Source organism: Callorhinchus milii, unplaced genomic scaffold, assembly GCF_018977255.1.
Source record: "Callorhinchus milii isolate IMCB2004 unplaced genomic scaffold, IMCB_Cmil_1.0 Scaffold3, whole genome shotgun sequence".
NCBI classification, from domain to species: domain Eukaryota; kingdom Metazoa; phylum Chordata; class Chondrichthyes; order Chimaeriformes; family Callorhinchidae; genus Callorhinchus; species Callorhinchus milii.
This window is the reverse complement of record NW_024704744.1, coordinates 76130623-76142716: the sequence shown is the minus strand read 5'-3', so window position 1 is coordinate 76142716 and position 12094 is coordinate 76130623. Positions and strand designations below refer to the sequence as shown.

Genomic DNA, 12094 nt, shown 5'->3' with positions numbered 1-12094 from the left:
AATGTGCTTATGGTCACCTCCTTCTGGCTCGGCATCGTGCTCCAGGTCCCTGCATGAGGGGCGCTATATCAATGTAAGTTGTTGTTATCAGTGCATGATGACATCATTCTGCCAGTTCTCAGGCTGCTGTGGTAGTGCTGGGTAGGAACAAGGTACAACATGTGCGATGTTTGCTGACAGACTATACAATGTTATTCTGTGGCAACTACACAAACACACACAGAAGTTGCCGAGAATCAGTGATGTACTTACACCAGAGATGTCCACGTTGTTTCGAAACCAAGTCACGGTGGGAGTCGGGGAGGCCTGAGTACTGCAATGGAGAAATCCTGGCTTCCCTTCCTCCAACTGGCTGTCTTTTGGCTTGTCCACCCATTCTGGAAATGCTGTGAGAAATGCTCATTATAATACACATCGTGAACCAAACATCCCTGCCTCAATCTAACAAAGAATCCCTCCAAAATTCACACAAAACTACTCAAATCATTTTCAAAAGATGTAGCTTATGGCAGTTTTGTTATACATAACAAATAGGCTGACAGTATGGACATGAGAACTGACTTCAGTGCAACTGTTTGCTCTTGATCCTAGTTAACCTTGTTTGATTTACGTGTCAATACTGTTCAAATCTGTATAGTCTGTTGATACCAATTGGTCAAAATACCAGAGAGCTGCTGCTCAGCTGAGTAAGGATTGTCCTCTGCAAACTGAGGTTCGGGTCAGTAGAGGAAGAGTCAGGTTAGTGCTTGAATTCAGGGTGTTCAATACTAACACTATGACTGGCACTGCGTACCACCATCTCCGCAACATTGCCAGACTCCGCCACTGCCTCAACCCTCAGGCTGCCGAAACACTCACTCACGCATTCGTCACATCAAGACTATGGGAACTCCCTCCTCATCGGCCTTCCTAACTCTTCCCTTCACAAGCTGCAGATCATCCAAAACTCTGCAGCTCGTGTACTCTCACGCACCAGGCTCCGCGACCCCATCACCCCCACCCTCGCCCGACTCCACTGGCTCCCCATCCCCCAGAGATCCTCGTCCTCATTTTCAAGGCCACCCATGGCCTTGCCCAGTCCTACCTCTCTGACCTGCTGACTCCCTACAACCTGCCCACTCCCTCCGTTCACCGGGCTCTGGTCCGCTCCATGTCTCCTGCCCAACCCGCCCTACCATCTGTGGCCGGGCTTTCAGCCTCTCTGTCCCCACACTCTGAAACTCCATCCCACAGTCCCTTCGCCTCGCTTGCTCCCTTGCCTCCTTCAAGGCCGGTCTCAAGACCCTTCTCTTCGATCATGCCTTCGGTCGCCCTTCCACCTCTCTGTCTTACCTCACCCCTACACCATCCCTCCCCCATGCTCTGGCCCCGACACCCGACTGTTCAGCGCTTTGGGACATCCTCCCGACGTGAAAGGCGCTCCATAAATGTAATTTTGTTGTTGTTGTCATCGTTGTGTGTGTGTGGAGGGAGGAAGGAACAGGGTCGGGGAAAGCAAGTGCAAGAGAAAATAAATAATTGGTTCTAGCACCTTATCACACCTGGAGTAGGTAATTGTGAAGTGTAGTGATTTTATTGTAGGCAAACGTGGCAGCTATTGAGCAACGAACAAGGTGCCATAAATAATTATGGGGTAAATAAACAATTAATCTGGAGAATTTTGGTCAATATTCTGGGAGAAATCCACTTCTCTTTTCCAATAGCATCATGGAATCTTTTAACTAGTTGAGAACAAACAGATGGGAGGTTCATTCCATATCAATCTCTGACAATGCACCCTTCATTACTGCACTGGAGTGCAAGCTTGGACGAAGTGGCTCATATGGATAAAAGCTAGCACAGACCTGAGCAAGTGGCCTATTTCTGTGCTGTAACATTCAGCTATTCCACATCTCAAGGGAATATGTATAACTAATAATCCTTACATTTGATTTAGCGCCTTATCACCTCATTGATTCGTCTCAAAGCACTTCACAGGACACACTGCAAAGTGGATCAACTGTGCACCTTGTGGGGCGAACATGGTAAAATGTGAAATGAAGAGCCAGTCATTACCACTGAATATCACAAACCGAGGTAACGAACACTCCTTACTTGCTACAGTGATGCTCAGCTCCTGAATCTTCTCCCCTGCTTTGTTCTTCGCATGACACGTGTAAACCCGGGAATCATCTTCTGCTGTCCTGTTGAACACAAGATCGTTCCCGGCCTGATAGACCCGACCCTCAGCTCCCACCTGCGAGCTGCCCCGATACCACAAGACTGTGGGCAGTGGCAGACCCTTTGGGGGCAGGCACGTCACACTCTGAACAGTGTCTGCAATAAAGACTTTCGGACTGAACGCCAGCATATCTTCAATTTCTAAATGGGGGTGTGGGGGGAGAGAAAAGATGTGAATCAGTATTGAATTAGGAAACTACAATAATAATATTACTTGCATTTGATGTAGTGCCTCATTCTGTCGTTAAGACTTCTCAAAGCTCTTCACAGAATATACTGTAAAGTGTAGTGACTATATTTTGTGGGTGAAACCTGGCAGTTAATTGCACACAGCAATGTCCCACAAATAGTCATGCATTGAGTCACCAATTATTATTTTCTTTTGAAGGGATTATACCGCCCTCTGGCCTCGCATTGTTGCGAATTGAAACTTGGACTGAATAATCATGAATCCATTAGCATACGAGCTTGTCTCCCAATGGAGAGCAGCCAATTGCACACAGCAATGTCCCACAAACAGTGTTGCTGCGGCTACCCTTTTTTTAAAAAAAATATAAAAGTCAGCAGGGTGTGACGTGCAGAAACCCATCCCATGCTCAAGAATCTTCTAAACAAACTGAGTAAATGCATGCCACCTACACATCAAATTCCTGTGTTTGGAATGGAACTGAACAGACTGTCCTGCTTACCAAATTCTGGAGATTATGAAGTGCAGGTTGGCAAGAGCCCCCAAGGTTTAGAAACCTCAGAGTATGCGTTGGGGTAACTGCTGGAAGTTTAACCAGCAACTTCAGCATATATGGAGAAGTGGTTGGAGATGAGGAGAATCCACAACTAGGTCATCTCAAAAGAATAACTTGCGGTTAAAAAAATAATCCTTGCTCTTGATGTTGCATCTATAACATTGAAATACCTTAAAGTGTTTCATGGATGATTGCTGTCCAGTGGAATGACCATTTGTAGGCAATTGGGGGAGCTAATTTGTTCATGGCACACTCTTACACACCCATGAAGTGTATAACCAAGTTATCTGGAGGATTATACAGCACCCTTCACATATGAACACATTTCAAAGCACTTTACAGGGACAGTAGGCATCAGTGTGCTAGGTGTTTGTGTATAGGGGGTGGTGGGGGGGGGGGTAGGAGGAAAATTAGAGCAAGTAGTTGGATATTCTGGAAAATGCTTTCAGAAATTAAAACAGAGATTTTACACTCAATAGATGGCAGCAGTGCTTAAGCTTTCAGACCTTTCAGTTATTTGTTAATGAGGATTCTTGGATCTAATGTGTGTGGTGAGTCACTTAAGTCAATTAACAATGCAACAACCATGGACTTGACTAAAAGCCAAGAGCACAAACGTTTACAACTATTTTCACTTTGTTTTCCATTATGAATTATATGGGAATAAAATGTACAAATTGATTTTAATTGGTACTTTTAGTAATAAGTCAGCAGAGATCAATTCTGAAAACAGTTCACATAATTTTACCCAGCAACAAGCATTTGCAGAATAACAATTCCCTCTTGGACAAAGCAATCAGGACAATATTAAAGCACAAGTGGAGGGTATTCGGCCCAACATTCTATTTTTCTCTGTAAGATCTATCCATTTAGCCTTTCCTCACATCCTTTTCATTTCTTTTCTAATTCCTGACCAATTCCCTTTCAAAAACTATATGGATTCTGCATCAATCAATGCATTTAATGTCCAAACAAACCTTAACAATTCTAACCTCTCGCCTTACCAGACTGTTGGTTTAGTTTCCAATTTATGCCCAGAGAAATTCCTCTGCAAATGTAATGTGATGAAACACTTAACTTTTGTCATACAATCTGTACTTTAAAGAGACTTTTTCCAAAACACAAGATGAATTGTGAGCTGAGGAAAAGGTTAAATGGAACATTTTCTTCATTTTCTATTTCCAGCTTCAAGCCAGAAAGCTTAGTGTTGGGGGTTTACAAGTAATATTCCATACAGCGAGATGGATAGACAAAAATAAACAAATGTAACCATTAGAATGCTAAAGGGCAGCCTCCCTTGGTGTGCTTGGTTTGTAAAATAATTTCAGCACGCACACACATATACACACACTGATGCCAACAGACAAACCCTTACAATTACAGGAACTATTAGTTTCATCACTAATATTAAACAGATGGTGCAATTCATTAAAACAGTTTTAAATTAAAATAGTTTCAAACACTTAATTCTGCTCCCTCAATCTCTCTACCTATACTTTTTAGAACTTGTTTTTCTGAGCCCCCTGGATTAGGGACTCTATTTGGAAATAGAAACTATAGAAATTCCATTTCTCCGAGCAGTCAAATGTCAGAGCTGTAAAGTACAAAACAGAACCATTTACAACCTATGTATCCGGTCTGTCCATCGAAGGCAAGCTGGTTAAAAAGAGCTACGGGCTAAGTGGACTCGTCAGGATTCAAACCAAAGTCTGGCGCACAACAGGATAAAGGGAAATACAACCACCACAGTCTGAGATCCAACTAGGGACCTTTATCCTTTCAGGCTTATGCTCAATTTGCCGCTGCTGACTTCATTCTATCACAGACCAGACCATGTTAATTCTCATTTAATTTCAAAGCGCTAGAGACTACAACTGTAGGATGAGTGCTTTGTCCATAGAAAGTCTCAATCGTGTACAGATAATTTACACCGACCATGAAATTGGAAGAATTTCTTGTACTGGAAAAACTGCTCCTGAAAAGGATAGGTCTCTTCTCTCACCCGCCTCCCCCCATCAGAGTGTAAAATACATTCTTTTTTTACTTTTTTTTGCATCCGTTTCATACATAGACTGCAATATGATGCTTGTAAGACACTCCTCTGTGAACATACCTGCTAGGCGCAGTGAAGCCTCCAGCACAGCGGGCTTTCCTCTCGGACCCCGGCCAACACATTTGTAAACACCAAAGCTTCGAGGTTTAACATTGGTAAGCATCAGGGAGCCATTGGCAAGTACAACACTCCTAAAGAGAGGGAATTTTAGGTTATTTACATTTCAGATCCATACTTGTGTTACCAGCAGATACTCATTGTTTTCTATCACTCTTTCCCCCCCCACCACCACCCCCAACAAACCAGATCCAGGGACCAGATTTAAAAACTGCGAGATAATAAATCATTGCATTTGAGATTGCGACCTTCACATCTGGAGAACGTCTCAAAGTGTTTCACACGATTTACTGTAAAGTGCAGCTAGTGTTTATTTTTTTAAGGCAAAATATTTATTTTTTCACATAAAAATATATAAAGTTGTGTTTCACCCACAAAATGCAGTCAATCCACTTTACAATAATAATAATAATAATAATTCTTGCATTTGATATAGCGCTTTTCACGTCGGGAGGACGTCCCAAAGCGCTTCACAGAACACACTGTAAAGTGAATTGACTGTATATTTGTGGGCGAACGCGGCAGCCAATTGCGCACAGCAATGTCCCACAAACAGTCGTAGATTGAAAATGACCAATTTATTATTGTTTTTGGTGGGATTATTATTAGGCTGTCTCTCATCCTCACCTACAAGGCCATTCACGGCCTTGCTCCCTCCTACCTCTCCGACCTACTATCCCCCTACCTACTTGCCCAAACCCTCTGGCTCCGGTCTGCTCCACATCCCCCGCCCCAACCGCCCTACCATCGGTGGCCGGGCCTTCAGCCTCTCAGCCCCGAGGCTCTGGAACTCTATCCCCCAGTGCCTTCGCCGCTTCCTCCCTTTCCTCCTTCAAGGCCGGTCTCAAGACCTTTCTCTTTGACCGTGCCTTCAGCTCCGCTCTCGACTCTCTACCCCCTCCTCGCTCCCTCCCCTCCCTCACCCTGACCATTTCCCCCCTGCTCGGGTCCCGACCCAACTGTACAGCGCCTTGGGACGTCCTCCCGACGTGAAAGGCGCTCTACAAATGGAATCTTGTTGTTGTTGTTGTATAAGTTACCAGTCCAGGTAGGTATGAATTCCAGATACCCGGAGTCCAGTAAAGCCAGGGATTTACTCTAAATGCTAATCAAGAATAATCAGGAGAATGCCAAATCTTAATATCCTCTCCAAAGAATATGCAACAGTATCTGAAGGAAGCACATATAATGGAACCAAATACTACTAATAAAAATCAACAAGTGTGATGGTTTGCTGCTATATAGTGTGTCCATTATTCTATTTACATGGCTGACTAGGATACATTGTTTATTCCTCCTGATGCAAGTTAAAAAAAATTCCATGTAGCAAGCCAGCAAAATATATAGCAATATATTCTGTGAAGCACTTTGAGACATCTCAACGGGGTGATAAGGCACTATATCAAATGCAGGCATTATTGTATTCTGGGTATGGGAAACGGACAGCAGGAATAAATGTGTAGTTCTATGGCAACAGCACCACACACCATTTACCAGAATGGCTCTTGCCAGTCTACACCAAATACTCTCCAGGACTATCCTTCTTGGGGGGTGGGGGAGGTAAGCGGGGTCTTCTTAGAGCTCAACTTGCTCCAAGGTGACATATCTGGCAACGGAATGTCAGAATCAAGCCAGCCCTATATGGCGGTCTAGGTAGTCCGCTCGCCAGGGAGGTCCTCAGTATTATAGGGCACTGCTGATGACAACACAGCCAGCCTGGTTCATCAGCAGAACATGGCAAGTTATGCTATTTTAGCTGGTTAGACTCCAGCAGTTACTCCAAATGCACACTCTGGAGTCCCCAAGCCTTGGCTCGTGATAACCTACACATGATAGTTTGGCCGAATTAGGTAAGCGGGATGCGTCCCTCCAGGGAGACACTGAGCATTCCATTCCAACAATCTATCTCTTGAATTTCCATGTGTAGGTGCTTCTCCCTGCTTCCCCCTTTGCCCTCCACCCTCCCCGACCTCCAGCTCGAGTCCAAATCTCTGTCTGTCCAGCGCTTGGGACGTCCTCCCAACGTGAAAGGCGCTATACAAATGTAATTTTGTTGTTGTTGTTGTAGGTGGGATGCATGGAATTCTCAGCCTGGTTTGGATACTCTTGATGGGGAGGGGTTTCCGCATGTGTCAGATACCCGGCTGGCCAAGAAAAAATAGATAATCAGGATACATCCCACCATTGAGAGTGCACTCCATTCCAATACACAGAAATTTACACATGTAGGTGGGGTGCACAAAACTCAAGTTTTGTTTGGATACTCACTTGGATAATTATAGTGATGGGTTTCACATGTGTTAGACACCCAACTGACCAAAAATAAATTACAACGCTACTGGCAAATAAGATTGGAATTCTGTTGACTTGGTGGATTTTGTGAATTTGAATAGCGTACCGCCAAAAGGATAAATTCAACAATATTATCATGTGGGTCTGACATTAAGCTGGAACACTAAAACTAGATCTAAAACCACAAAACTCCACTGCCACCTCATTCCTTTCATTGAACTTATAGCAGTAGTGTTTGAACGGATCTATTAGCAGGTCTGTATTAGGAAAGCTATTGCCTCCATTATCTGTTGGACCATGGAAAGGGGAGGTTGGCAATGTGACAGATTTATGAAGTATAAACCTCTGATTAGAGAAGAGCAGGTGAATTACTCAGAAGTGCTGGGAGGGTGGACATTTTACGATCCTCAGTCCCTTACACAGGAACTCAATACAAGCCTATCTTTAACGGGATGGAAATGATCCATTTTCCAAATTAACATACGTTCTCACTTTGGTGTGAATCTATGCTGGTTGAATACAATGACATGTAACTCATCCAGAGAACAAGATTTCACAGCTACGTGTTAAGTGGAAACAGCTGCCTGACAAGGAAACTGGAATCAAGCACCTTGCCCCCTACTGAACAAATCATCTAAGGCAGTGGTGGCCCATTTATGGTATGAACCAAGAAATATCAATTAAGAAAATGTATTTTGTTGGCCGACCAAAAAGCTTGGTCAACACTGATCTAAGGCAATACCCAGATGCCTCTGGAAGCCACATTGTGAATCTTCTACCAGCGTTAATATTCCACCAGTTTTATATAATGTACCAAGCATCTCCCTGACAAACTCATGTGTCCTCAAATAATCTGACCTCTGGCACCAGAACAGGCAGCAAGAATTCCTCGCTTGGTTTTCGTTTTCACATCATGTTGGTATCATGAGGAAAGTGTTCAGGGACTGGCTGTGAGGGGGGAAGATGGCTCCCTTTGCACTCTACATGTTCTAGATAACGGTTGACCGTAAGCACGGTCAAAAAGGAAGATTTTCAGGCAGGATTTGAAAAAGTGGAGAGAGGGGGCAAGGTGGAGGGACTGAGGGAGTGTTCCACAGTTTTGGGCCATGGTGGCTGAAAGTGCGACTTCCAATAGTGGAGCGGAAGGTGTGAAGGACAAGCAGGAGGCCAGTGCCAGTCAAGCGGAGGCACTGTGTGGTCGATTGGAGAGTGAGGGGGTCGGAGAGGTAGGGAGGTGCAAGGGAGTGAATGGATTTGAACACGATTGTGAGGATCTTGAAGTCGATCCGTTCGGTGATGGGGAGCCAGTTGAGGCTGTCCATAATTGGTGAGATGGGGGTACAGAGTTTGGTCTGTGTAAGTATGCAGGAGGCAGAGTTCTGAATGAGCTGGACTTTTTGAATAGTGGAGCTGGGGAGACCGGCGAGGAGTGTGTTTTAGTAAACCAGGCGAGGTGACAAATGCATGCACAAGAGTTTTGGCTACATTTGCGGTAAATTACGGTCGGAGGCAGGCAATATGGCGAAGATGCAGGAAGGAGGTCCTGGTCAGGGACTGGATGTGGGTGAGGAAGGATAGCTGGGGGTCCAACCAGACGCCTAGATTGCACGCTGGTTCAGTGAGCCCAGGGGGATTAAGGAGTTCAGATCCGCAGAGTGAAGACTTTGATGGGAGCGAAAGAGTATGGCTTTCGTCTCGTCTACATTCAGCTGCAGGAAGTTCACACTCATCCAGGCCCTGATGTCTCCCAGACACGCTGATAGGACAACGGTGGACATGGAGTCGATGCTGGAGGAGACAAAGTAGATTGGTGTGTCACCCGCATACATGTGGAAGTTTACTCCATGTTTGCGGATGACATCGCCAAGAGGGATCATGTAGATGAGGAAAAGAAGAGGGCCAAGGATGGAGCTCTGGGGTACCCCACAGGTGACCGGGCAGGGGCAGGAGGAGAAACTATTTGCCAAGATGAAGTGGAGGCGGTTGGTTAAGTAGGCCTTGAACCATGCAAGTGCAGTCCAACTAAGATGGATGAGGGAGGAGAGGCAGTGGAGGAGGATGTCGTGGTCAACTGTGTCGAACGCGGCAGAGAAATCCAGGAGAGTGAGGAGGCAGAAGTAGCCCTGGTCAGATAGAGAGGACGTCGTTTGTGACTTTGACAAGAGCTATTTCTGTGCTGTAGGCAGGGCGAAAACCAGGGGCTCGAGGAGGGAGAGGTGTGACCGAAGTTGACCTGCAACAATGCATTCCAGGACTTTCGCAAGGAAGAGTAGGTTGGAGATGGCACGGTCGTGTGAGAGATTAGAGGGATCAAGGGTGGGATTTTTGAGATGGGGTGTGAATAACAGCGTTTTTCCTGGGGGAGTGGAACAGAGCCTGAGGAGAGAGACTGGTTGACCGTGTCGGCCAGCAGGAGGAAGAGGAGGGGGAGTTTAGTGACCAGCAGCTGGGTGGGGAGGGGGTCAAGGTAGCAGGTGGTGAACTTCATTGGGTGATTGTGATTGAGAGGGAGGGAGAAATGGGGGCAGGAGGGGGGAGTGGCAGGAGCCATGGCAGACGGAGAGGGTGGTGTATATGGTCTGGGTAGGTTGGAAGGGGGCATGAGGGGGGGAGAGAGAGGACGATGCAGCCAATCGAGACCGCTGGAAACCCCCACTGTATGAAGGAACCTTAGCCTTGGAGTGCTGTAGATCTGCCAATGCAGCATCCCTATTTCCCAGGTGCCTAACAGTTGATGTTGTTTATACTTGCTTTATACAATAAGCTTTTGCATCTGTTATAATAAACAACCAGCTTGCTTTCTGTTATCAATAACTAAACCCAACTCTATATTATACACCATTAAGAAGCTGTAATATAATCCTGTATTGATGTGAATCCATTATCACCCCGCTCTCCAAACCAGCTGTTCTGTTCAATTGAAGATGGCAACGTATAAAGCAAAACAACAACAACAACAAGATTCCATTTATAGAGCGCCTTTCACGTCTGGAGGACGTTCCAAGGCGCTGTAAAGGATTATCCTTGGAATATTAGTTTCTAATTTAATTCAAAAATGCATTTGAGCGTTTTCATAAGAGCTCAGCACTGGGTCATAGTTAAGCCGAGTATGGGTTAGGGTTGCACAGTATTAAGATATTGCCACCAGATTCTAATTATCACTGTTGCGCACAAAATGCGTCAAAGATTAAGCACTATTATTGCGGCAGAAGTAAAGATCAAAATAAATTAACTTTGCCACGATAACACACTGATTTACGTAATGGTGCATATTTAGAAGCTTAGAAACTTTCCCCATATTCTTTAAATGTTTTAAGCTCTGTTTCAATCCTGTATCCTTGACTAAGACCACCTTACTCCACCCCTGTCCTCACATTATTGTGAATTGAAGCTCTCCCAACAATGCTCTGTGGCAGTGAGTAAAGCGAACCATATGTTGGGATGCATCAAAAGATCAACAGCAAGCCAAAATAGTGGGGTAATCCTGCCACTCTACAAATCATTGATGAGACCATATTTAGGAGTTCTGTGTACAGCTCTGGTCACCATAATACAAAAAGGATATTGGAGAAATCGAGAAGATAGAGGAGGGCAACCAAAATAATTGAGGGAATAGAAGGACTGGGCAATGAAGAGCGATTAAGTAAATTGGGCAGGTTCACGCTGGAAAAGAGAAGATTGAGAGGCAACATGATTGCTGTCTTTAAGATTCTAAAGGGGTAAAACAATGTAGATCATGACAGGCTGTTTCAACTTGTCCAGAATAGTGAAACCAGAGGACACAGCCTGCGATTGAAGGGGAGTAAATTCAGAACAAATCTACGCGAACACTACGGTTGAAGCAGTAAGTGTTTATTCTTTCAAACACAGATTAGATAGTTTTCTTTTAGGAAGTAACATTATGGGATATAATACATAGGTAGGTTGGGACATATGTGCATGTGATTGCCAGGAAGGTGGAAGGTAAACTAGAAGGACCTTGATTTTTTTTTGCCCAGCATTTCTTATGTTCTTATGAATTGAAACTTGGGAAGAATACCTATGAATCTGTCAGTGTAAGGAATCGTCTCCCAATGGAGAACAGACATTTCTATTTGACAGAGCTGTGCTGCTGGGAGTTGGTACGTGAAGGACAGTAGCAGGTCATTTACAGACGAAGCCAGCTGTTAGGAGTTGAAATAACTTGTCAGTCCTGATGCAATCGGGGAAACTACTGTAACCAGCAGGCACTTAGCCAAATTTTCAGCCCAGTGGCCCTGTAGTCGCACATAGGGCCAATTGTAAGACCATTTCACTTGCTGATCGACGGTCAGAAGAAAACTAAAATGAGGCGCTAAGCCCACTTCTTGAGGGTCAAATGACATAACACAGGGGCAAAGGAATTTCTTAAAGGAGAAGTGCTTCTTCAAACTCCCACTAGGAAGCCAAATCCAACAGTGTGTGGAAGATAAGAGCTGATGTCAGCACAGGACAGCAAGTAGCTCCACGAGGTCAGCATCTATTCTAGTCCTGGATGCTAACTGGGAAGCACCAGTAGCTTTTTTTGGTTCAGCCTGCTTTCTGATACGTGTGTTAACCCATCACCATGGGTCAGAGGTTTCAAACCAACTGAGTGGGGGCTGGGGTGAACACTAACCGGCAAACTTCCCGCTGCTTGTCCAGCTGGGAT

General features: G+C 44.9%; 1 protein-coding gene across 1 annotated transcript in view; it reads right to left on the bottom strand.

Annotated features, from left to right (window-relative positions):
* Positions 1-12094, bottom strand: part of LOC103181625 (inactive tyrosine-protein kinase 7) — a 116799-nt gene that overhangs the window by 19940 nt on the left and 84765 nt on the right. Inside the window, exons 6-8 of the mRNA XM_007898245.2 lie at positions 5077-5207; positions 2095-2361; positions 253-386 (exon numbers count right to left, since the gene is read on the bottom strand). Coding sequence (XP_007896436.2) covers positions 253-386; positions 2095-2361; positions 5077-5207 — 532 coding nt within the window. The remainder of the gene's footprint in view (positions 1-252; positions 387-2094; positions 2362-5076; positions 5208-12094) is intronic.